At 37.9% G+C, this 26,808-nt stretch overlaps 2 protein-coding genes across 3 annotated transcripts in view; both read left to right on the top strand.

Annotated features, from left to right (window-relative positions):
- hbs1l (HBS1 like translational GTPase) overlaps positions 1 to 12,917 on the top strand; it is a 66,345-nt gene extending 53,428 nt beyond the window's left edge. The window contains exons 12-18 of one of the 2 annotated variants that reach the window (XM_012962789.3): positions 451 to 519; positions 1,891 to 1,995; positions 6,355 to 6,445; positions 8,723 to 8,831; positions 10,269 to 10,369; positions 11,252 to 11,396; positions 12,075 to 12,917. In XM_012962789.3, the coding sequence (XP_012818243.1) occupies positions 451 to 519; positions 1,891 to 1,995; positions 6,355 to 6,445; positions 8,723 to 8,831; positions 10,269 to 10,369; positions 11,252 to 11,396; positions 12,075 to 12,086 (632 nt within the window). In that variant the 3' untranslated portion in view covers positions 12,087 to 12,917. 2 annotated transcript variants of the gene reach the window in all.
- A 714-nt stretch (positions 12,918 to 13,631) lies between these two features.
- Positions 13,632 to 25,862, top strand: aldh8a1 (aldehyde dehydrogenase 8 family member A1). Its single transcript, XM_002935806.4, has 7 exons — positions 13,632 to 13,796; positions 18,084 to 18,231; positions 20,851 to 21,006; positions 21,090 to 21,239; positions 21,761 to 22,017; positions 24,737 to 24,898; positions 25,244 to 25,862. The coding sequence occupies exons 1-7, from the start codon at positions 13,662 to 13,664 to the stop codon at positions 25,694 to 25,696; spliced, it is 1,461 nt and encodes a 486-aa protein (XP_002935852.1). The 5' UTR covers positions 13,632 to 13,661; the 3' UTR covers positions 25,697 to 25,862.
- The last annotated feature ends 946 nt before the right edge of the window (positions 25,863 to 26,808 follow it).

The raw sequence follows: 26,808 nt of genomic DNA, 5'->3' as shown, positions 1-26,808 counted from the left end.
AACCTTTCTACCTTGCTGCCCCTTACATTTGGAATGCCCTCCCTGATTTTCTCCGGAGAGAATCCTCCCTCAGTCTTTTTAAAACTATACTTAAAGACCTTTTGGAGCACTCGCACCGCACCTGATCTAGAAAACTGCCACTTATATTGTAGTGTCACCCACTGTGACCTACAGCACTTATATTTCCTTATTTTCCCATATAGATTGTAAGCTCTACGGGGCAGGGACCTCCATCCTCTTGTTCCTTTGACTCCTATTGCAACTGTATCTTGTATTTATTTGTATTTATTGTTATGCTTTGTATTCATCTATTATTATCTTAATAACCCCCGTTTGTATTAATGTATTCTACTGTACAGCGCTGCATACATAAGTAGTGCTTTATAAATAGATATACATACATACATAGATAATGCTTTAGAAATGAAGAAAATGTGTTTTTCCCCCCAGATTACTTTAAAGCACCTCAACGCTCTGTAGACAAACCCTTCAGATTATGCACGTCTGATGTTTTCAAAGGTGAGGTTTACTTTCAAAATACATGCTTTTGTGTAGATGTTAATTTGGTTATATATACAGTATCTGTGTGCCAACGAATTGAGCTCTTTTAAAACATAATATTTAAAAAAAAAAAAAAAAAAAAAGCTAATGAATTAACATGGACAGTATTTCACAGACATACTCCTGCCTTCCATCTGCATTAGACTTATTAAGGCTTAATGCTGGTTGGTTGCTATATTCACTCCTGTCCTGTCCTATGAATTTCTGAATGTTTCTTATATTTCAGGTTACCAAATGATGGATTGAAAATCTGTAACTTTATACTGTATCGTGTTTTGTAGAATAATCCGTTAACCAAAATGTTTAAGTAATCCCTCAGACATTAGTGCAGAAGCAGCCATTTAAACGTGGTTCTTAATATGTAAATTCTAAAAATAGACTATATTAATTTTTGGACATTTCATTTTTGTGCATACCTGCCTACTGACAGAACCCAATAAAATACATATTTTTTACATTTATGGTGTGAAGTGAGAATCACACAAAAAATCTTCTAAAAAAAAAAAAAAAAAAAAAAAAAGCTACTTGCTCCATCACCTCACTCTCCTTCACCTCACTGCTCTCCTACTGTATTTTAATCCCAATGACATAAAAGAGAGAGGAAGGAAAGTGACCTAGCATGTAGCATCACTGGTGTTATGGCCGGCAACATGGAGTGATTAATGGAACTTTGTATAGCAAGTAAAGTAAGGCTATAGTGGCCTTTTGAGACATAGGGGGAGATTTACTAAGGCACGAACGCTTCGAATGCATCCAAATGCGTTTTTTCGTAATGATCTGTATTTTTGCGACTATTTCGTTGCCGTCGCGACTTTTTTGTATATTTTTCGCGACACTTCTGTCGCCGTCGGGAAAAAATTGTTGTGCCGAGTATGAACGTTTCGGATTCATTCAAGCTTCAGTATCTGTGAGGCTTCCAAAATCATGCAAAGTCGGATAGGTTTTTCCGCCGTTTACGATCGTTCAATACGATAAAGTCGCGACGGCAACAAAATAGTTGCTCAAAATACGATAAAGTCGCGTCGGCGACGAAAAAGTCACAAAATTTTCGTTTCCAATCCGAATTTTTGCTATTTGGGATTCGAATTCGTGCTTTGGTAAATCTGCCCCATAGTCTTTGCAGCAGCTGATTCCATGTATGGAAAGTAAGGAGTTAAGCCTCACCAGAATTGCAAGTGTCACACAGTTCAAATAACACTGGTCTAATCAGTAAGGAGAATGCATTTTGTGTCTATTTTGTAATGCAAACTGTGCCAATTAATATTTTGCTTAGGATTGCCCTGGGACTTGTGATTCTATGAACTTTGAACATATGTTTAATGCTTACAGATCAAGGCTCCGGATTTTGTGTGACTGGAAAGATTGAAGCTGGCTTTGTCCAAACTGGTGACCGGTTACTTGCTATGCCTCCCCATGAAACTTGCACTGTAAAAGGTACCTTTAGTTCACAGACAAATTATCTGCTATCGAAGGATATCCTTTCTCATTTTTAATACAGTTGTAGGTTTTAGGCCAACAGCAACCTCTGAAAGCCCTGTTTGTGCATGAAACTGTAAGATACTGTCAAACTGATACTGACTGTTGAATAGCTAATCAAAAAAACTGAAACGAATTTCCTCACAGGTGAAAATGTTTGCATCTGTAGATACATGCTCTCACAAGCGAACTGTGTGAAACATTTCACTTGTTACACTGAGATTTTAGGAGATCTCTTTAAATTGCTTTTTCTCACGCTACCGGATGAATCCCACATTAGTTCTATTACTCATCTTTGTTTATATGATATCCCCTTAGTAAAAGTGCAGTCTCATATAAGGGTTTAGATCCAAAACTAAAATCTCTCCAGTCTTAAAGCCATTTTGAAACCATGTTTCTTTCTGGCAAACTGTTCTTTTCCTTGATAACTACATTTAAAAAGCAACCTTGTGCTGACCTATATACTTTTACCTTTGTATACAAAAGAGCTTTCTAGCAGAATAATTGAAAATTAGTTGAAGGAGTAGGTTGAAACACTGCTTATCATAAATTAGTGCTAAATCGTGTTATCAGTTTGCCTGGTCAGCTGCAGTGTGATCCAAAACTTAATCAGCTATATCACTGGGCAGGTCGACTGCTCGGAGAATTGTATAACTTCCACCTCCCACCCAGATCCCCAAGTTGTTTCGCTGATTACCCTTGACTAACCTAAAAAGTGCCTTTGTTAACATGAAAGGGATTATAGACTGTTTTAAAATGAACTCCAACATATTCTTAGCTTCTTGTCCTATTGTCTGGTACTTTGCATACTGGTTCTACTTAGATGTATAAAACTTGCAGTTTGGGTTAGTGATGTTCTAAGCACTGATTGGGCACTTCATATGTACCATCAAATGAACTCTCTGGTTACTGAAAACCTCTCATTACTGAACAAAACACATGCAGCTTTTTCTCCCTGTTATGGTCACACTGTTCCACTTACACCCATAACCAAACACAAGTTATGTTTTCACATCATTCTGAATGATATATAATGGATTGAATTTATAATTGCTTGGGGGGAAAGGCAACTTGTGGTTCTGCTGCAATGGTTTGATGGAACAAAATGAAGGGAAGGTTGGAGCAGTGAAGGAAGAAGTGACAAAAAGAGTATTGACAAAAAGAAAAGGGCCAACTAATTAGTGACTAAGTTGGAGTGAAGAGGTGACTGCTGAGTTGCAGTAACAGCTTGTCCATTTTTGTATCCACACTAACGACCAGTAATGTCAGATATAATTAATACATACATATATGCAGTAGCTGGGTGTAGACATGACTGAAGCTATAGGAGTCAAGAAATCATCACAGAAGAGAACTGGATGCTAAGAGGAAAAAAAAAAAGCCTTGCTGCTAGTAACATAAAACTCACTTCAGCTATTTTTATTGAGGTTGGTCACAGGAAGTCAGTTTTTTAATTTTGTTGAAGATTATGACCAGCATGCACCTGCAGTACCGTCTTTTGGTAACAAAATGCATACTTTAATTTGTTAACACATTGCATTTTGAGCATTTTAAGCACCATCTTCTGGAAGCAACCAGAATAGTCTGTATCAGATTTAAGCTGGACCCAATAGGCTTGTTTTGCCTACAATAAGGATTAACTATACTGTATATTAGTTAGGATCAAATAGTAGGTTCTGTTTTATAATTACAGAGAAAAAGGAAATTATTTTTAAAAATTATTGTATATACTTGAGTATAAGGCGAGTTTTTTAGCACCCAAAATGTGCTGAAAAAGTCACCCTCGGCTTATACTCGAGTCACACATAAGCTGTTTGCTTGCCCGCTTCTCTCCTGCGATTCCTGCTCCCACCAACCACACCAGGCTACCTATTAGTGCGCTCTTCTGCACGCCTGGGCGGAAGTGACACCATGCGCCCCTGCAGGTACGAACATAAGGCTGCAGACAAGGTAGGGAAGTACCGGCAAGCATATATAGAGGAAGCCCAAACACTGATCAGCACACAACAGGTGTCTACTGTCGATAGCAAGCGATCAGTGTCTACTGTCACCATAGCAACCGAAGCCAATGTTTACGAGCGCTCCTGCTCGCAATAGACAAAGCTCACAAATTTTATTTTCTGTGCATGCGCCTATTAGTAATGCTATGTAATGCACATGCTCCTGGTCTAAGATACTGAGTATTGCATTATGGGAATTTCTTTTTGCTTTACCCTGCATTGTTTTGGAAACAGGATTTTAAACTCCTAAATGAATTGAAAGTTGTGCAAATTAGGAGCACTACAAAGGAGGATGAAGGTGTGCCTTTCCATGGACCTTTTACACTTTTCTTGTCCTTTAAACCAGGCCCTGCAGTTTTATTGAAGTTAAACTCATGTGTGTTTAAGTTCAATCAAAAATAACCTATAATTAGTACCCAAGTACAGTATTTACTGGTATTGGCAATACTGATCAGGTATATTCATATCATATGATCAGCATTGCTAATACAGGTGAATACTGTTAATTATTATTTAAATTGAAGTTGAACACATACAGTACAGTAAATATACAGTATACGATCAACCTTAATTAGTGTAATTTTATTGGTATTTATTTAGATTATTGAAACTTAGCAGTAGCTGCTACATTTCCCACCCTAGGCTTATACTCGAGTCAATACGTTTTTCCAGTTTTCTTAGGTAAAATTAGGTACCTCTACTTATTCGGATCGGCTTATACTCAAGTATATATGGTATTTGCTTGTAACGCAGTCTATGGGAGATGGCCTTTCAGTAATTCGGAGCTTTCTGTATAACAGGTTTTCAGATAAGGGATTCTATACCTGTACTAATTTACATCCCACTTAATTGCAGTTAGTCTGCAATTATGCTGGAATTATGGGAAAAGGTAGTTTACATTATGGGTAAAACACGTGGCTATTTGTGAATTTTGCGCTTTGAATACTGTCCTCCATTTGTTAATGACACTCTATATTGTTTTGTATGTGGTATGGTTTTTACTACTGTGTGGTTTCTCATCTTCTTTTTTTTTTCATCTCCAACATCCTGTGTAGATAGTAATGATGTTGGCTCTGTTACACAGTTTAGGCATGCTGCTCTCAGGCCCCTACACTGTTTTGTCTTTATTTCTGTGATCCTGCTACACATTTAAAATAAAGGGGGTCATGTGCTTGTTTCATCAATAGAACTTTACAAACCAATACAGTTAAATAGAAGTACAGATAACAGTTCATAGAACAGAAGTGGTAATTAGGGCCGTGGCAGACGTGGAGATTAGTCGCCGCGCAACAAATCTCCCTTGTTGCAGGCAACTAATCTCCCCGAAATGCCATCCCACCGGCTAGAATGTAAATTGCCGGTGGGATAGCATACGCGGCGCCCAAATCGCAGAAGTTTTCTCTTAAGGCAACTTTGGCTATTTCGGCAAATCGCTGCACCGCGTATGCCATCCCACCGGTGATTTACATTCTAGCCAGGGTGATTTGTTGTGGCCGACTAATCTCCCTGTCTGTCACGGCTCTTAGACATAGAATTCCCGAAAGCTTCTAAAATGTTGTTCTAGTTGTTTGGTACTATTCAATATGGCATACAGAGGGCAGCCCCAGCAGCACTATATGCTGCCATGCCCCGTAGATACAGCTCTTGGATCCCTTATCCGGAAACCTGTTATACACAAAGCTCCAAATTATGGGAAGGCCATCTCCCATAGAGTACATTTTAAGCAAATCATTTTGATTTTTTTTTTTTTTTTTTTTTAATGATTTCCTTTTTCTCTGTAATAATAAAACAGTACCTTATACTTGATCCCAACTAAGCTGCATGAATCCATATTGGTGGCAAAACAATCCTACAATTAGTCCTCCATGAAAACTCTCCTCTCCTGCAGGCCACATGCATGCAGCAATTCCAGTGAATCTAGAGGGGCAGGTGTTTTTGGCTCCCCATCTGCCAAGGCCCTTAAAGGGATCTTTCCATAAATTGGATCACCATAGCCTTATCTGGGAGAACCCCTGGTTCCAACCATTCCACATAATAGATACTATACCTGTAAAACTGATATTCGAGGTTATGTTAGGTGCAGCAAGGCAATGTGTAAAAAGTAAAATGGATGTCTCTGCAGATGTCTTGGTTGGACCAGAGTTCTCAGATTTCTCTGGTTATTCATCAGATCTGCAAGATAGCAGCTATCACCCTTGTTCTTGCATGTTTCGTTCATATTGAAATCTGGTGACTAATGGCATTCAGTATAATTATAGCCCATATAAAGATGTTTTTCTTTCTGGTTCAACCAAGTTGTGATTTTACTCATTTACAGGAATCACATTACATGAAGAGGCTGTTGACTGGGCAGCGGCAGGGGATCACGTCAGTCTCACTTTAACCGGCATGGATATCATCAAAATCAAGTAAGTACATAACTGATGTCTGACTCAGCAGCAGTTTCAAGACACTGAAAAGGGTGTTGTCTTTGGCAGTGAAGTGGTTTTATGTGTGGACAGAATTGACTGTTATTCAAAAGTATTTTATTAATGAAACTGGGTCTGAAACCAATAACTAGGTAAACAGGAATGTAAACCATTAGCTGGCAGTTTAGAGCATTGCACTGTGCATATTCTGAGCTCAGCAAAATGTAGATTTCCTCTCATGATTTTCCTTTTGCTTATTGACAGTTCTGTAATCTAACTTTGGACACTAGACTGCACTTTACTGTATTTACTCCTATTTGTAAATTTTAAATACTGGTAAGACTGGTAGAGGTGAAGGTGGAACTTCGTAGTGGCTGAGCGTTTACATAGTGGGCAATTGGATAAATTTACACTCACTATGGGAGAGGAGAAAAATGTTGGTGTGGGTTTACCATGAGAAGAGGCAACCCTTTTGTGTCATGCCATATTAAACCTTTTTAAACCACTCTGTCCCCCTCATCTCAACATACTAACCATATTGTGCAGAGTGTATATTTCATAACATTCTGTAATGGCACCAGTCATACCCCCCACACTGCAGCTGTGAATGTACATGCAAAGCCACACAAAGCCTCAAGCTTTACCCATCAATCTTGCTGGCCATGCTTTACCCAGCTTAGAGATGAGTATCCATAACTTAACCTTTATACTCACCCTGCTTGTAATGTGCGGAGGTAATAGTAAGCACACTATACTTATACTAAGTTGCAGGTATAAAGGTTGAATTTATTTTGACATCTACTCCCTCCTTCTTTGGTATATAAATAAAGTCTATCAAGATCCCAGTCTGCAGTTCTACCAAAGAAGGCCCTAATCTTTATGGGTAGTTTTTAATGTACAACAATAGAATTCTTTAAGTGACTTGTGTGGAATGTGCCCATTAGATCTGTCTTTCTTTAGCCCTCCTATATAGATTTACTAAGCATATTGAAAAAATGTGTGTTTTTCAAAACACATCAGTTAATAGAGCTTCTCCAGCAGAATCCAGCATTTAAATCTCTTTTTTTTTTAAAAACGCAGATTTTTTTATATTTAAGTTTGAAATTTCACATGGGGTTAGCCATATTCTTCATTTCCCAGGGTGCCACAGCCATGTGACCTGAGCTCTTATAAACTTCAGTCACACTAAAGGGTCCCCAGGCCGATCCGCTTGCTTGGTGATGACGTCAAGCGAGCGGATCTTCTCCCGATATCCCCACCTACAGGTGGGCGATATCGGGAGAATCCAGGTTAATTTAATCATTTGGCCCTGGGGCCAAACGATCGAATTATAATGATGGGTATAGAAAAAGTCGGTCCGGGGACCGCATTAACGAGCCGATGTGTTCCCCCGATTCGATTAGATTTTTTAACCTGCCCGATCGAGATCTGGCCGATTTCAGGCCAGATATCGGTCGGGCAGACCCGTTGGTAGTGCCTATACACTGACCGATTAGCTGCCGAATCGGTCTAAGGGACCGATATCGGCAGCCAGAATGGGCCCGTGGATGACCTTTAACTGCTGCAAGTTGGAGTGATATCACCCCCCTCCCTTTTTCCCCCAGCAGCCGATCAGCAGAAGATAGCAGCTACCCGACACCTGTATTACTTAATGCGGTAAATATAGAATATAGCACTCAATAGAATAGCACTCAATAGTAAAAAAGCCAAGTCTGCCTTGGGACTCCAAGGGGAAAGAATAGGTTATGTGAAAGCAGTTCTAATGTGTAGCACTGGCTCCTTCTGAAAGCTCAGACTCAGGCACAATGCACTGAGATGGCTGCCTACACACCGATATTACAGCTAAAAAAAATTTAGAAATAAAAACTACACTATAAAAATCATGACAGAATCCCTTTAAGGTGCACTCCTTATAATCCAAGTGCCAAGTTTCTTTTGTTTTAAATTTTTTTGGAAAGTGGGCTTCTGCCATTAGAAAGGTGCCTTTGCAAGTGGTTAGAGTTAGAATTTCACTTTTAGATGTAAAGGGAATCAGTTTGTTTTACCGTGACCTTTTATGAATTTTAAGTGCAAACATTTTTTTCTTATAGTCATATCAACTGAACCCCTGTTAATTCAGATATAATTTATACATCCCCAAATACATGGTGTCTTGAATTGCCAGGTGTGCTACTTAATTTACTCTCTCTTTTTACTGGTTTGAGAACAAGACCATAAAGCTGGAGTGGAAATAGTGGACAGGATTAAAATGCTAACGTCCCAGTTTTTCCTTTGCAGCGTCGGCTGTGTATTTTGCAGTCCAAATGAACCTATAAAAGCTTGCACCCGCTTCCGAGCCCGGGTTCTCATCTTCAACTTTGAGGTTCCTATAACACAAGGTTTTCCTGTAAGTCTTTTATTTCTCAGAAAAGTTTCATTTTATCACTCAGAGGTTTCCAGATCTGCGAGAAGTTATGCAATTAGCATTTTTTCTTAACACATTAAATTCCACTTGACTATACAAAGACAATGCAAGGATTAGTGATCCTATATGCATTTCTTTTTGTATATCTGCACTATAGTTAGATATATTACAGGGAAAAGTAACAAATCAGTCATGTTGGAAAATGAACATGTTAACAAAGAAGTGGGCATAAGATGTAAAATTGGTGGTGGTGCCTGGGGGATGAAGTCAAGACAGCAATAACCTCTGTTCAAACACGTGGTAGTTAATATGCTTAGTATGCTAGGAACATTTTCAGTTTACATTATTTTTGCAAGATATTAGCAGTTTTTTGGTGCTACTGTCCACAGTTCGTTCTTTCTTGTCACATTGTGTCAATGTGGGACAGAACTTGCCAGAATAGTGTTCAAAGACGCTACCTGCATCAGAATTAAAACCTGTGGCATCTTGCTAATGCACATGTTCAGGTCTGCTTTGGCTGTAGCAAGGTGTTACTTGTGTTTAAGATCATTCTGAGCATCTCCACATAGGGGGGTATATTTATCATGCTGTGTAAAAAGTGGAGTAAAACATCACCGGTGATGTTGCTCATAGCAGCAAATCAGATGCTTTGCTTTGGTTTTATAACTGTTGAAATCTTATTGCTGATTGGTTGCCCTGGGCAGCATCACCGGTAATGCTTCACTTCACATTTTACTCAGCCTGATAAATATACCCCTAAATGTATTGGCCTTTAGATCTCCTTTAATAAGCTACATAGTTTACAGTACTTAAAAGTCAATATAGTTTACCTTAACTAAGTTGCAATTAGTAGAGAATATTATCTTAACTAATATATTAAAGGACAATGAAAGGTTAATATAAATTAAAAGTAAGTCTAAAGGCATTCTTTTTAAGTACTTACTGCATATCTAAATTCCCAGATCCCTGCTTGCTTCTCTGAGATATGGTGCTGGCAGCCTACAGCAGTGTGAAGACTCCAGTGACATCACTGAAATCTCTCTTCCCTTCCTGTAGGCAGCCTTCCTATTCTCTGAGCATGTGTGTAACTTGATCCTGTCTCCTGTTCTGAGCTACACATGCCCACCAGCCAATCAGAAGCGGATCTGGCAGAAGGGAGGGGGGGGGAGGGAATGAAACACATGAGCAGTATGAAGCAAGGAGGGAAAGGAAGGGAGAATACCTTTTTAGAGATGCTTCCTGTTCTAGAAAATGTGAAGTAAGTGTGACTGAGTAAATATTTGATTAGGTGAGTCAAAAGTGTGGTGTTTTTACTAAACAATAGGAGGACTATTGGGCAGTATGCTTTTTAAATTTTGACTTGCATTCTCCTTTAAGACAATTTGATTGCATATTGAGCATTTTTGTACATGTTTTTAGGTCCTTATACATTATCAAACTGTGAGTGAGCCTGCCACCATCAGGAAACTGGTCAGTGTGCTACACAAAAGTACAGGAGAAGTGATGAAGAAAAAACCAAAGTAAGACTAATGTGTTCACTGAGCAAACGAGTTGCAAATTATCTTCATGTATAAGTTATTGATCATTAGGCTGCCCCAGTGAGATTCAAGTTAAAGCTTATTGGGTTCTCTTCAATGTATTACAGGGCAACAGATGAACTATTGACTGGAATGCCTTTAATACACAAAAGTTATTTAAAGGGCTACTTCTCCCTCAAATTGTGGTTATTTAAAGGCAATACCTAGGCCTGTTCCTAGCACAGGAGATTTGGAGAGGTGGCCCTCTGTTGCCTATATTAAAAAAAAAAAACTGCAGAAAAGTAAAATTCCCTTCAGCTGCCTCCTTGTCTAAATCTAGTAGCGGAACTGAGGGTAAAGGGCAGTTCCTTTGTTTGTGATCGGTGCATGTGCAGATAGATAGTGCTGGTTATGCTAAGTTTGTCAGGTTAGGCTAGCCTAGTGACTTTCTTTTGGTGCATGTATGGTGCCATCTACTCTATTAGACATATTTTTGCATTTTGTCTTTATTTGGCTCTTTTTCTTTAATAATAGTTGGGTTTAGCCACTGTTCCCTCTGTACTGCTTGGTCATGTGTTAGTTCCTAGACAGTGATGAATTTGGCTGCCAGCAAAGTTTTAATAGTTACCAATCTGGAGGTTTATTTCTCTTTTTGGTAAACGGGCTTGACACTAATGGCATTGACAGTTTTCTGCCCCCTCTTAATGGTTTCTTGTGACAGAAGAGATTCTGTTTATTCATTGCGTTAATTATGCAAATCAATTCAGACTTAACATAAATTAATAACTTGATCAGCATATATTCCTCTCCTTCTCTTGACTCACAAAGTGCCTTTTACTCTCCATTCTTCTGTACCTTATTTAAACCTGTTTTTTTCTCTTACAGATGTTTGACAAAGGGCATGAATGCAGTGATAGAATTGCAGACACAAAGACCTATAGCTTTGGAATTGTACAAAGACTTTAAAGAGCTTGGAAGGTTCATGTTACGATACAGCGGCTCATCTATAGCTGCTGGAGTTGTAACAGAGGTACATTTGTGGTGCTTTAGGTGTCATAATATCTGTTGAAAAAAATTCTTGTATAAAACATCATCCTAATGGTGTATGACTTTGTTCCATGTGTTTTAAAACTTATTTCTGGATACTGCATTCCCTTGTCCTCAACAAAGTTTAACATTAGACATTGTTTAAAAAAGGCTCAGTCCATGCCTTGTTTTTTTTTGTGGGGGTCTGGGAATACAGTATGAACATAGGAGGATTTATTATGCTAAGAAACTGACTCTATAGGTTGATTTTGTTTGGGGTGTCTGCTATACTGTCGTGTTCTTTTTGTGGTCTGCTTGTCTATACTTGTATTTTGTGTGTTTGCCAATACCCAGTATGCCAGTGTGTTAAGCCATTATTGTTTGAAACACAAAACTGACTTTGGGTCTGCTATAGTCCTTTTTTGTTTTCTTACAGTTACACTTTTCTGTTCGAGATGGTTTACCATACAGTCAGTCAGATCACCTGCATTATTGGTGACATCTTTTTCAACTTTCCTTCTCCTTTAAGGATTGCAGTATTGGCTGAGAACCGCCCCTAACGTTTTCTGTGATCATTTTACATTAATACAGTTTTTGGAGGGGGGAGTAAGTAGAAAAAAATGTATTTTCACACGTATAACTTCTGTTTGAATTCATATTTCTTTACATGTACCTTTTTTAGATAAAGGAATGACACTACAATCTCATGGGAAAGTTTCCACTGCACAAACAGCATAGCTACCTGACTTCCCAAGTTAAAAAGGCCTGGCTAAAGGTGAAGTGCAATTATGAAGAGAGCCTAAACCAACCGCCACTTGAAAACAATGTTGCAGCATCTGCACCCTACGGAACAAAGAACAGCCCCATATATTCTCATCAGTGAAGTGCTTCTATGCTCCTGTTAACCGTCCTAAAGCATACATAAATGCAGCAGTTACTAGCAAGATGCTCTTAACATCTCCTTATATTGAGGGGCAAAGCATGAAAATAAATTTGGCTGCTTACAAACATGTTTACAGATTTCTGACTTTCTAAATAAAACATCTGCATTTTTTCATTTTAAATTAAGATATTCATTTAATATAATTACTGGGCGCATCATTATTTTGGGAAATGAAGCAAAAATAACTTTTTTAGGATCTTTTTTTTTTTTTCAGTGCAACAGCAAGGACAAAACATTACCAAAGCTTAAAGCGTCCAATAAAATGTTGTTTTTGGTGTTTATTTTGAATTGCAGTGGAGGATGTGCCAATAAATAACAATTTTTAATAAATCAAAACTTATCTCATAGTAGTGTAATAAAAAAAACTGGTTTGCGCATAATAGTCACCCATTGTGTTGGTTTTTTTCTTCATTCCTTATTGTTACATAGTTAATTTTGGTTGGAAAAAATAGCCTATTTACTCAACTACTCCAAATGAACCCACAAATATACCGACCTACATATATAAACTATATATACCAATATCCATACTAACTATAAATTTTAAGAAATATACAACAACTATAATTCAGTAGCTGAAAATCTTGTTTTTTTGTGCCAGCATTATGAATCTGTATCCTCTTCCACACTGGTTATGGCTTGGTATCTACCTAGCTTTCACTCTTTGTCCAATAAATGGGATGCTTGAAATCACTTCATCTCATACTTACTAATTATTGGTGGCGGGTCCATGAAGTTTGTTCTAATTTGCTTATCAAGAATGGCTATGCACAGGAAATTAATTAGTTAATAAGAACATAACATTATTGCATTTCTACCAAAATATGGGATAAGTGCCAATTACCTCCATATGTAATAAATGGCACTTAATTTGCCAGGAGCGGTTACCTATAGCAACCAATAAGATTTCAACAGGTGACAAGTAAATTCTACCTGCTTATTAATTGCTATGGGTTTCTACTCCTGGACAAACTTAGTGCCTTTTATTGCATAGCCCAATTAGACTAGCTTAGTTTAGTTTATAAAGGTTTTTTTTAAAATTTTTTATACAGTAGCCTTATCATTTACCTGTAAACAAACAACACCGCGTGTAGGTCAATGCTGAAATCTGTGCAGCACAGTGGCTTGCCCTTTTTCTTTCTGATCTGGAGTTTGCTAGGTGGTGTAGAAAGCTATACTGTTTCTGAAGCTTGAAGAGTAAATGTGCTCTGTATTTGAGAGAGGGGGTGGGGTTGTCTCTGTTAGCATTACTGTTTTTCAGTCCAAATTCCATGTTAATCAGACTACTTGGGAACTTTGAACAAAACACAGCGGTTCTCTGCTATCATGGAGCAACACACACTTCTAACTCTGCAAAATTATGTGGATGGGAAGTTTGTACCTTGCAATTCTTACATAGATTCCATTAATCCTGCAACAGGTGAAGTCTACTGCAGAGTGCCAGACAGTGGCAAACAAGAGGTGAGTAAATATGGGCATTGTTGGCATCATTGTATTTGTTGTGTTTGGTAGTAAAAATCTCTAGTACACTCAATCACTAAATAAGCTTATATGTTATTGTTTAAATAGTGCTCTGTAAAAAAACAGCTTCCTATAATGATTTCTCTAATCCAGAAATTGATGACATTTTGCAGAATACTTTTTTTTTTTTTTTTTTTTGCAAGATTCAGGTTATCCAAAGCATTACAGGTATGAAATCCATTATCTGGAAACCTGTTATCCAGGAAACTCCTAATTACAATTTTAAAATCATTTCCTTCTCTGTAATAATTAAACAGTACCTTGTACTGGAGATCCAAATTACAGGAAGACCTCTTAGCCGGAAAACCCCCGGTCCCAAGCATTCTGGAATACAGGTCCCATACCTGTATATGGCTTGGCCACTGATAATAACGGAAGGTGGAATTTATTAAACTGTTGGTATTAAAAATTATATTCAATTAGGATATAATGTATTTACCTCTTTATGAATAGTTTTATTGGTTGTGTTACCACTCAATACTTTTTATTGGCTTTTAGGGTGAATCAGTGCTCATCCAAATGCTAAAAGTCTGAACCACACTTTTGTGACACTGCAGTGCCCAATTTCCCTTTATGTAGTCATTGGGTTGCAGATAGTGAAGCGTGGCACATCTATTTCTGATATAGAAGCAGGACAGGAGTCCAAGCAAAGCTACTGTTATCTAGAGTTTTATAAACCTTTAATCCATTGCCTGTAGGGTTCTTTTGATCTTGCTAGACTGCCTGTTTCCATACAACCCTTGGTGTGGCACAAATCCTAGAGCAACCTGGAGATGTAAAATATGCAATACTTGCATGCACTTCATGCATCCATGACAGCCAGTGCCATACGTTTTAATCTATGGCAGGTAAGCAGTTAAAAGGTCACTGTGAGCACCACTGAAGCAAAGCAGTGATAGGGGGTGTTCTTTTTTCCCATAAATTTCCCATTTGATTCTAATATCTACAGTTAGTATTAGTGGTTGTATATATATATATATATATATATATATATAGTTTAGGTATGTGAGTGTATAGATTGGTAGGTGTGGGTTGTGTGTGCTGGGTTTACTTGGATGGGTTGAACTTGATGGACTCAATTTTCTTTTTTTTCAACCCTATGTAACTATGTAGTGATGTTTACTTAACCTTTTACTAGTGTACATTAGAAGTCAGGTGAATGACCAGCTTCAAACAAGCCTGAAAGAACTAGTTTGAAAAATTCACCAGTCTTTTTTTTTTTTTTTGCCATTTTCATGACATACACGTGCTATTCTAAACAAATTTGCAATTTACATTTCATTTTACGAAACATTAAACAAGTACTTTCTCATAACAGCGCCACTTGCTGGTCATTCTATGATGTTGACAAGGAAGTTGTCAGAAGAAATAAAGAGGGCTGATCTGATGTTGTGCTGGTTAGCCCTCATTCTTCTTCTGACAACTACCTTGACAACATCATAGTTGGAAACTGACCAACAGGTGGTACTGTTGTGACAAAATTCATTCATATTGACAGTACTTTGTGCCTTAACATCTTTGAATGCAAAAATGAATTTCAATTGCAAAAGTGCTTCGAATAGCTCTCCCATCAATATTACATTCACGTATTTTAAAGTTCTACATATCCTATAATGCAAGACTACTGGTGGCCTGTGTGACCTAAGTCCTCCAAGAGATTTTTATGCCCCTCACCTTGTACAGGAACACCATAGACCTCTTTGGGTGGAATGTAAAATAATTTTGCTGAGGTGCAGTAACCCATAGCAATCAATAAGATGTGACTTGCAAACCTATTGCCCCTTTCATTACATAACCCCCTTTGTATGATATCATAGTTTTATAATGATATGGCCCCAAAGCAGAATATATCAGATAACTGAACCACAACATGAATAATCTTGGGCAGCACTGTTATAAAGCATTATAAAGTAATGATGTTTGGCTCTTTGATTTTTGTACTCAACACAGGTGATAATGTAATTACAATATATCCTAAATAACAGAAATCATTACTGAAAGATGTTATCCCTTTCAGTGCCAACAGTGTATTTGATCTATGCTGTGCATTGCCATGCATGAAACAGACCAATGAAATGCAGAATCTACAGTGTTGGCACCATGGTCTCTATCAATGGGCCATAGATTGCGTGACACTTAAAAGGGGTTGTTCACCTCTATGTTATCGTTTAGTATTGCATTAGTTCTAGAATTTCTTATTCTTAGCAACATTTCAGTTGGTATTTTTTTTAATTTTTTATAGTGTTTAAATAATTTGCCTTTCTACCCCTTTTAACTTGCAGATGGAGGTCACTAACCCCAGAAGATTTATTGGGTTGAACATGTTCAATAGTTTTCATTTGTTTTTGCCAAAGATGTGGCACCTGCTTTTATGCATGCATTGTAAAACATTGTGTTAATTTGCCTTTGTTTGGGATCATTGTCCGACCAAAAGATGAAAGTACTTAAAGCTACAGTTTCTTTAGCAGATATACACTTCTACTGTATAGCCATGTACCATTCACTCTTCAGCCCACTCAGTTTACGAAAAGCAGCCCTACAGCATAATACCACCAACATATACACTGGAAGTGTAGTGTTTTTGAGGTGTGGGCAGTCATAAATTTATACCACATATTACTTCGTAAAAATGATCTGTCTTTGTCTCATCTGACCATAGAATCTGATGCCACTTCCCTGCTCGGTCACTCTCATGCTGTGACTTGCCTGTGTCACATGTTACTCTCCACTCTGTCGAAAGAATACTTTTTTTTTTTTTTTTAACTGTTTTTGCATGGCACTGTATGTGATTTCCACGACTATAACGTAAACCACCAAGTAACTAATAACTATTTTGAGGCCAGTGCCCCTTTTAGGAGGAAATATCTGGCCCAGGGAGAAAAAAAGCTAACCCATTATATTCAAGACCTTCTGAAATAAACTCTATATTTTACATTACATTCCTTTAAAATGTGATGCCAGCAAAGTGCAGATAATATCTGGCTCATTTTGCTTATAAATGATCAGGTAATAAAATATAATAAAAATAAGGAGAGCAAGAGTTCAATAGAATACTTCAAAGTTCCCTCTTCTGCTTTAGACTTAGCGATGAGGTCTTATGATGAAAAGAAGAAAACAGAAAAAAATATATAGTGTAATACTGTTAGTATTACACTACCATGTGCTTTTTAAGACCAGTGATAACTTTTACTTGTATCACCCTTTTGTGCCCAGTTGTGATATCCCTTTCCGATTGCCAATTTACTTACAGACCCCCTTGGGTTTATATGGCATCCAGTTGATTCGCTTGTAGCTCACAAATCTCTGCTTTCCCACCTCTTCATTTCAGGCAGTGTTAGGAACCACTTTACATAGGTAAATTTCCAACTTTATCAAATTTAGGTTCTTTTCATGATGTATCCGTTTCCGGAGAGCAAGAGTTATCCACGTTCCATTGATTTAAATCACTTTTATAAAATAATGCCAATAAATATATATATATATATATATATATATATATATATATATATATATATATATATATATATATATATATTTGTGTACCGTATATACTCGAGTATAAGCCGATCCGAATATAAGCCGAGGTACCTAATTTTACCTAAGAAAACTGGAAAAAGTTATTGACTCAAGTATAAGCCTATAGGGTGGGAAATGCAGCGGCTATTGCGAAGTTTCAATAATCAAAATAAATACCAATACAATTACATTAAATGAGGCATCAGTGGGGTATATGTTTTTAAATATTTATTTCAAAGAAAAAACAGTAAATTAGCTCTGTAAGTGGAGAAGAGGGTCAACAAAAACAATATGGTATCAATAATGATACCTTAATGATACCCCCTTAGCTCAATCAGCAACCCAGCTAAAACACAAAGAGTTAAAATCATTCAAAACTATATATAGATTATATAGAATATGAAGTGCAATGTCTAGTGCAGAATGGGACAGGTGAGGATGGTAGATGAAGATGAATTTGGGAGCAGGCCAGGGCACTGGAGGGTCTGGTTGTGGGTGGCCTAATTTGCACACAAAGGACAGACGGTGCTAGTCTGGAGGGACCCATGGCACCCGACTCGAGTATAAGCCAAGGGTGACTTTTTCAGCACATTTTGGGTGCTGAAAAACTAGGCTTATACTCAAGTATATACATATATATATGACATCTTACACTTGATAATATATTTGAATGTGTATACTAATATACATATGTTTAATGATTTTCTCTAGGTTGATGCAGCAGTGCTTTCTGCCAAGGCTGCATTCCCAGCATGGTCTTCCAAGAGCCCCCAGGAAAGATCTACAATATTGTACAAACTGGCAGACTTGATTGAGAGTTGTTTGGAGGAGTTGGCAGTGGCAGAATCTAAAGACCAAGGTTGATTGCAACATCATTTATTTTTTTGATGAATTCGCTTTGTAAATAGGCTGTTTACTATAAGCCTGTGTGCCTGTCTGTTATTCACTTCTTCAGTAGTTACATTATAAATATGTTTTTTACAAACTAATATTAAATTTATTTGTAGTATCTCATAGAATAGAACAAATCATTGATGCTACAATTTAAATATGATGGTTACTTTTTGTTGCTTATTGATTATTATTGTTGCTATTCAGGCCCTCTTCTATTTATCTTCCAGAGTTTTGTTTAAATGACTGCTCTGATGCTAGGATAAACTGGACCTTAGCAACCTGATAGCTGCTAAAATTTCCAAATTGAAGATCTGTCAACAAAAAGCTAAATAAAACAAAAACCACAAAAAAATTACAAAATTAGGACCAATATCATACTAAAAGTACTTTAAAGCATGCATTAAGCCTTTACAGAATCGGACTGGGGGGTGAAGGGCCCACCGGGGCTGCCAGCTCAGGGGCCCCGCACCCCCCAAGTTGTCCCCGCCCCGCTCCACTAACAGGAGCACCAGCCCGGGGTAAAATATAATCGATTAAAGTCACTGGGGGTGCCTAACATTTTGGCATCATCATTACATCAAACACAGGGACACAATCTAATGTCTGTGCGGTCTCTATGGGCCTACAGGTGAAGGGACTCTTTCATTGTGGTGCAGTAGAGTTTTCATTACAAAGCTGAGTGAAAAGAAGTTGGAGGCGTAAAACCTTAGGAAATACCCTGTGACTGTGACTGTACTTAGAGCAAAGCACTTATGCAAAACCATTTCCTTTCAAATGATACCTAACTTTCCCAGTTTGGGATTAACAAGCAGGCCAAGTTGTGTTCTGACTCAGCCTGAATGCTGAGGTTTGCGCCTTCACTTTATTTTGTTTTTTTTTGCTTTTTTTTTAATTGCTTGAGCTGATTTGCATAATATAGCAAGTAACCCCTGAATTCATTTTTTAAATATCACACAGCAAGTGTAAGTTAGGAAAGTTTTATGCTGTTTGGATAGAGGCTTAATTTTTAGTTATTTTAGCTTTAAACCTTAGTTCATGGGAAATGAAAAGCTGTTTGGCCATAGTGACAACTATACTCCATACGTATCAAATATATTTTATAGAATGTGGCTTTTGTATCGTATCATATATATCTGTAAGGAGAACTAGCCCATTAAAATGAATGTAGCTAGAAATGCCATTTTTATATACTGAATTGATCACACAAGCCTAAAGGTTCAGCATCTCTATAGTAGTAGCTATCCAGGCCTTAAAAATTGTCACAGAAGCTCCCTATCTTGGGTTTTCTTAGAAGTGACACTCACATGCTCAGTGTGCTCTGGGCAGCTGCTGAGAAGCTGAGTTTAGGGGTTGTTGCAAATTACCAATCAGAAAATGAGGTTGGCCTGTAATATAAGCTGATGCTAGAGGACTATAGTAAATTCTGATGCTAGTTGCACTAGTTTCAGAGCTACCAATAATCTATATTATTTACTCATCAGCCTTATATCATGACATTTATATTCAATATATACAGTATATTGTGAGTGGGTCCTTAACTCAGGTAACTGACAGCAGCACAGAGCATGTGCAGTGAATCAGCAGAAAAGAAGATGGGGAGCTACTGGGGCACCTTCAGAGGCACAGATCTTTCCTGATAAAGGGCTGTGGTTGCCTTGGGCTGGTACAGAAGCCCAAAACATAATGTGCAGCATTTCTGCCCTAGTTCTTTAGTTAAACCTAAGTTCTGCTTTAAGTAAAGCCCACCTTAACCCAACTGTCAGACCATGCGGTCTTCACCATTTTAACTGTGTAGATAGACTGGCGACTCTTTATTTGTGTGCAAGGCTCACTGTGCTTATCACATGACTGCATGTCAGCTTGGAGGTTGAATTACTATTGGCATGTCATAAGGCAGATGTACCAAAGTGTGTGTCATTAATAAAAATTACTTATACGCCAGCTGCATAAATATAAATTATTAATTATTGGTTATTAAATAGGAATTAATATTAAAAATAATGTTAAATTTGTTGGAGTTAACTCAGCTATATATGTGAATACCATAGCCTCACCCTTAAAGTGATACTGACACGAAAAAAACTATTTAAAATGTGAATGTACATTAAAAGTTACCTACAGGTCATGTTGATGGTTTTTTGTTAATTGTTCTGCTTTTGTAAGTAATTGTTACTTGTTGTTCCTAAGCCAGACAGTTTTGCCAACCTGACTGTCCCTTCTCAGCCTGTTAGTTATAGCTTCTAATGCTTATGCCTGCTGCACAAATATGTATATAGCCCCCTAATAGAGGAACATGGATAATGTAAAAGAATCAAATTGGTAATGTAAAAGAATCAGGAAGTATTTTTATGGCAAAATTATAAAGCTCATGCTTTGTTATGTTATGATATATTTTAAAACAGTTTAATTTTAGGTGTAAGTATCTCTGGTTTAACTAAAGTTAACCTTTTTTCTCAGATACTGTAACATGTAGTTAGCTTAACTGATGTATCGCCCACCCACCACCACAACCCATTTTCCCATGGAAAGAAATTATGCTCCAAAGAAATTACTGGCACTGTCTGTATGCTTGTGCTTGTTTCAGGAAAAACCATTGCATTTGCCCGCACAGTGGATATACCTCGGTCAGTATACAATTTCCGATTTTTCGCATCTGCAATCTTGCATTATACCACAGAATGTACACAGATGGATGGCCTGGCCTGCATGCATTACACTGTGAGGACCCCTGTTGGAGTAGGTAATGTAAAACATGGGTATGGTGGGAAACAGATAATAGCTTTTCCCATGATCATTTGATAACCTGTGTACATGTCTCCATAGCTGGCCTTATCAGCCCTTGGAACCTGCCACTTTACTTGTTGACCTGGAAGATTGCACCTGCTATTGCATTTGGGAATACAGTGGTTGCAAAGCCCAGTGAGATGACATCAGTTACAGCGTGGATGATGTGCAAACTTCTTAAAGAAGCAGGTGATAATATAGCAATTTGTATTAATGTTTTGTAAGAATAATCATTAATACATTATTTGTAGTATAACTTTGTCTTTCTTGGCACCCAGCCTTTATTTACCGGTTTTGCCGGTGTCTTTTGAAGTGGCATGATTTACTTTTGTTTAGCATGTGCAACAATATTTTCTTTGAAGCAGAAGTCCTGTTTTTTATTGCACATTTAATTGCTTATCTGTTAATGAGTGCTAGTTGATGAGTTGTATAAACAAAATCTCACCAATGAAGACTCAGGTATACTCTTTAATAGAATTATATATAATGCATATTTGTAATCTGAATTATTTTCTAAAGTAAAAAAGTAATGCATTGTCTCAATAGCTTTTTAAAAAATGCAGTTTTCATCACCATTGTTACTGTTTAAGCAAAAAAAAAAAATGTTAGTTATACTTTTCTTACACTAGGCAAATTATACTGGCCACTGTCATTACTGCAACAATGAACATAATCACCTAATCCACAGATATGTTATTTGCTTCTTCAAGGTGTCCCGCCAGGTGTAGTGAACATTGTGTTTGGAACAGGTCCAAGAGCTGGAGAAGCTCTTGTGTGTCACCCTGATGTTCCCATCATCTCATTTACTGGCAGTACAGTGACAGCACAGCGCATCATTGAGAAAAGTGCCCCTTACTGCAAAAAATTGTCTTTGGAGCTTGGAGGCAAGAATCCAGCAATCATATTTGAAGATGCAAATCTAGAAGAATGCATTAATACCACTGTCCGGTCAAGTTTCTCCAATCAGGTAAGTGTGAGAGCTTTTCAGCTATCTTTGCCCACGTATCCCCATCACCATCCTTGTAGGGTGTTACAACTATCACAAAACTGTAACGCCCTGTGTCATGGTGGTCCAAATTTGTTGCAAAATGGAAGTGCAACATTAAATTTCTCTGCTGTTTTTTTTACATTCTGATCCTTGCTGACCAGCTCACATATTCTTGAATTATATCTAGTATAAGTAAATCTAAAGCAACTAGACTTGCTAAGTAATGATTGAAGACGTTTTACTACTCATCCGAGCAGCTTCTTCAGTTCAACCGTGGCTCGGATCAGGGTGAGAAACTGAAATTATCTTTAAATAATACCAACTATATCATTCTACAAGTAAATTTAAAGTCAAGCTTCCTGCCTACAGTACTTGCTTTAACTCAGGGACAATACCAGGAAAGTCCCTGCCGTATGTATACAAACCAGTATGCTTGATATGCCACCTAAAGTAAGAATGTTATTAAAGATTTCACTTTTTTGAAATATTACTATTTCTTTTCTTGTGCATGCCATAATGATGCATTGCATTTTCTGCAATTAAGATATCCAGTTATCCTTTGTTTCCCAGGCCTTTATGTTGCCTTTCTTATGTTCTTTTGCTAATTAATGCAGAAGGTGGCACATGAGAAATTTTGACCAAAAAAATTCTTAAAACTACAATGTAGAGCTATAGGAAACATCTGCAAATAGCCCAAGGCAAGCAAGGATTGGCTAATAATGTACTGTTGTTGTTTTGAGCTGGTGATTCCTCGCTTTGGGCTTCTATTATGTGAAACACAATTACATTGTAACAAGGTATTCTAAAACCTTAGGGCCAAAAATTTTATCTCAGTTATATCTTATGCAACTCCATTACTCAAGTAAACTCTGTTACAATGTCAGCACTTGGGATTTAATACCACTTCCACAGAACCACCAGCAGGTGTCCTGCTTCTTCAGCTTTTCTAATTGTGTCAGTAAATACATAATGGCACATATACATCTGCAAGTGTTGTGAGTAAAGTGCATTTCAAACTCAAAATATTCCCCAGAATTCCAGTATAATTGCAGTCAGGAAGGGGTGATTCTCTTGATGCAATTGCACTGCTACAGAGTTTCCCTGTGTCAATAAGAATAGAAGTGCATCATTTGGAAAAGAAGGCAAGAAGGACTGAATGGCGCAGAGTGTAACTATGCAGTAGTGCAAGGAGTGTATTTTGATGCAAGTAACTTTAATGACAAAGGAGTAATGTGCAACCGACTGCAGGGAAATTGTGGGGACTGCAACTGTACTTGCAGATATACCCTATAGTGCCCTATATGTGCCCTATAATCGTACCTCCCAACTGTCCCGATTTTTGACAGCACAGCCCACAGTCTCGGATTCTCTCTCTCTCTCTCTCTTTATATATACTGTTTTTGCCAATACCAAATCCATACTTTGTTGTTAGAACACAACTGTATATTTTATTTGCCTGGAAATGTTTAGATTGTAAGCCTTACTGAGCAGTGCCCTCTTTAGCACTTTGTAATTTTGTATGTAATTGCTGTGTTGCTGTGCAGTGCTGCAGAATATGTTGTCACTTTATAAAAGCATGTTAATAATAACATTTAAACATAACATTCTGTATCTTCTTCTACCACAAGATGGCGCTATTATACATATTATTCACAACTTTGGATACAATTAGAAAAAACAGTCACTAAAGAGAGACACTATTTTAGACTATTTTTATGGATTCAGTATTGGAAATAATTGCCACCTTTAAATATAAACAGTGATATATGGTTTAAAGGACATGTAAAACCTACATTTGCCTGTAATGTATATCAGTTGGGCACATCTCCCCCACCCAAATGGCATCATTTGTACTGCATATATCCCCTCTGTTTGCCAGCACCATCACATTTTCCTAAAGCAAACAGCAGCTTTCACCCGGTGGCCATTTTTCCTCAGTTACATTTAAATCTGCAAACAGCATATACACACACAAAGACCTTTATTCAGCATACATTTCATCCAGAATACAGGCTTCTGCTTTGTTTGAGCACTGTAATGGTAAAGCTGAGCTCAGGAGAAAAAAATTGAAGCAGACAGCTAGAGCTGAGTTTCTATGGGAACCAGCCATGCCATCTCTTCACTGGCTGCTAGACTGGGGGGGGGGCGTGTCTAGTAATCTGAGCTTAGAACAACTGAGCATGTCCGGCAAGCCAGGAATCAAAGCAAATTCAGAGGGGGGGCCGAGTGGAGGAGAAGGAAAATCCAAGTGATTAAGGAGATGTTGCAGCCTTAAGGTGGCGACACACGTGGCGATTTGGAAAGATCATTCAATCAGCCACTAACCGTTCAGGGCTGAAACAGCAGATAAGGAGGTAGAAACAATAGGATTTCTACCTCCTTCTGCCGATTCAGCCCTGACGGCAGATTTTGCTTAGGCGCCTTCTATGGCGCCCGATCAAAATCTTTAAACCTGGCCGATCGGCGAGTCGACCGATATCAGCAGCCTCCTGCGATATCGGTCAATTGGCCGACTTGCATACACGCACCGAATATCGTACGAAATGAGGTTTCATACGATATTATCGGTGCGTGTATGGCCAGCTTTACTATTAACCTCTGGACAACCAGTGTGGCAGGTATCAAAGAGGCTGTTCACTGATTACATTTTTGTGTGTGGGGTTTACATGTCCTTTAAACCTGTTTGCTTGTTTTACAGGGGGAGATATGTCTTTGTACTAGTCGGATTTATGTGCAAAAGACAATCTATGACGTCTTCCTAAAAAGGTTTGTGGAAGTCACCAAGAAGTGGAAGGTGGGAGCACCCTCAGAACCAACGGCATCAATGGGAGCACTGATAAGTGCCAGTCACCTAGAAAAGGTAATTTATACTTGTGTTTCTCCCATATCTAATATAACATTTCTCCTACTAAAAAAAGGTGTGAAATAAGTCACCTTGACTGTCTATACTTGGCCCACCAGGTATAGACAAATTTCACAAGGCAAATTAAATGCATCTTACATTGTAAACACACAATATATGCTAATGAAGGGTGGTGCCACCCATTCAATTTTGATGATTTATGGTATAAAAGGTAACTCATCCTATAAGTAATCTAATACTCTTAAATCCTGGAAGTGAATCTGCTTAATAATGGTATACTGCAAATTCTGATGCAAATTTGTATGATACTATTAATTTAATATTTTAAATTGCATTCCTTAGGTTAGGAGCTATGTGAAGAAAGCACTGGAAGAAGGTGCTACTGTGCTTTGTGGAGAAGGAGTAAATGCCTTAGATGTTCCATTAAAAAACAAAGGGGGCTTTTTCATGTTGCCCACAGTAATCACGGGATTAAAGGAATCATCTTGCTGTATGCAGGAGGAGATTTTTGGCCCAGTAACATGCATTGTGCCTTTTGATTCAGAAGAAGAAGTGATTGAAAAAGCAAATGGTGTCAAATACGGCCTGGCTGCTACTGTGTGGACAAGAGATGTGGGTCGTGTTCACCGTGTCGCTAAGAAATTACATTCTGGGCTTGTCTGGACCAACTGTTGGCTTATTAGAGACCTTAATCTACCATTTGGTGGCATGAAGGCATCGGGTCTTGGAAGAGAGGGCACAAAAGATTCCTATGAATTCTTCACAGAGGTTAAGACTATCACCATAAAACACTGATCCATAGTGCTTTACTGTTTCAGAATAAAATATATACGTATGTATAATTTCAAAAATCTCAATTAATTCACTTACATGTAGACTAAACCCCCAACACATCCATATTTGTATTCAATGATGTAAAGCAGGTTTGTGTGTTTTATTATAAACTAAAATTTGCAGTGCAGAATTTGTAGGTTATTTGCAAAGACAGTATAAAGTAAAACTGGAGTAAGGACAGTGCTGGGCCAAGCTGGTGGTGACCCTAGGCAACCCTTCCAACCACTTTGTGCCCCCCCCAGCAGCGATGCGGTTGTGTTCACTTTTTAATAGTAGTTTTTTTTCCATACGTAGTTTACTCACAAACAAGCATGTAAACTAGCAGAATCACAAGAGCCCAGACTAGGGGTTGCATTTGTTCATGCACTCTTTCATAAGTGCCTAGTCCCCCTCCCCTGGCCTTTGTGCCCTAGCCATGTGCTTTTTCTGCCTGCCCCTAGTTCCTACTTAGGCTCAGACTCCTGTCAGATGTAATAATTTCTAAAGTTCTAATTAAATTATTTTTAAATGTGGCCCGAATCCTCAATCTTAAAGAAAGCTGTTTAGTTCAGTTCAGGGCAGTTCAGTTCACAAACCATGAGTCCATGACAGAACTGCGGGGAAATCTGATTGCGAGTACAGAAATGATTATGCACTATGAGTAATCATTTTTTCTACTAACTCTTATTATTGGTTTAATAATAGAATAGCTTAATGTAAGGAAAAGGGCTTTGGGTGAAGGGAGCAAGCAAGAATAAAGGCAGCTGAAAAACAACCATGTCAATAGCAAAAGGATTTATCAGGACAGAGAGTTTGGTAGAACCAGCTTGGCTTTGTATGGTATGAATGTACTTGTAATAGAAACAATCTTCCATTTCAAAAGGTTTACAGTGGCTTGAGGAAAATGCAGGGAAGTCAGCACATGCAGTAATAAATGTAGAAGGTTTATAAAGCCACACATAAATAGAAAAATGCTTAATTTTCAAAGTGGCCACACAAGTTTCTAGTAATAGACAGGACTCCAAGGTTCTTGATTGATCAGGCATCACAGTTCTAAGCTTTCCAGATTTTATAGTGACTTTTTGCTCAGATTT

Source organism: Xenopus tropicalis, chromosome 5, assembly GCF_000004195.4.
Source record: "Xenopus tropicalis strain Nigerian chromosome 5, UCB_Xtro_10.0, whole genome shotgun sequence".
Classification (NCBI taxonomy): domain Eukaryota; kingdom Metazoa; phylum Chordata; class Amphibia; order Anura; family Pipidae; genus Xenopus; species Xenopus tropicalis.
The sequence above is the reverse complement of the archived record's forward strand: the minus strand, read 5'-3'. Positions and strand labels throughout refer to the sequence as shown.

Excerpts from the sequence above, each read along its gene's own strand:
- aldh8a1 (XM_002935806.4), top strand. The coding sequence starts at position 13,662 with ATGGAGCAACACACACTTCTAACTCTGCAAAATTATGTGGATGGGAAG. Across the intron at positions 21,007-21,089 it reads GAGGACCCCTGTTGGAGTAG|CTGGCCTTATCAGCCCTTGG; the intron begins GTAATGTAAAAC and ends ATGTCTCCATAG. Across the intron at positions 21,240-21,760 it reads CAAACTTCTTAAAGAAGCAG|GTGTCCCGCCAGGTGTAGTG; the intron begins GTGATAATATAG and ends TGCTTCTTCAAG.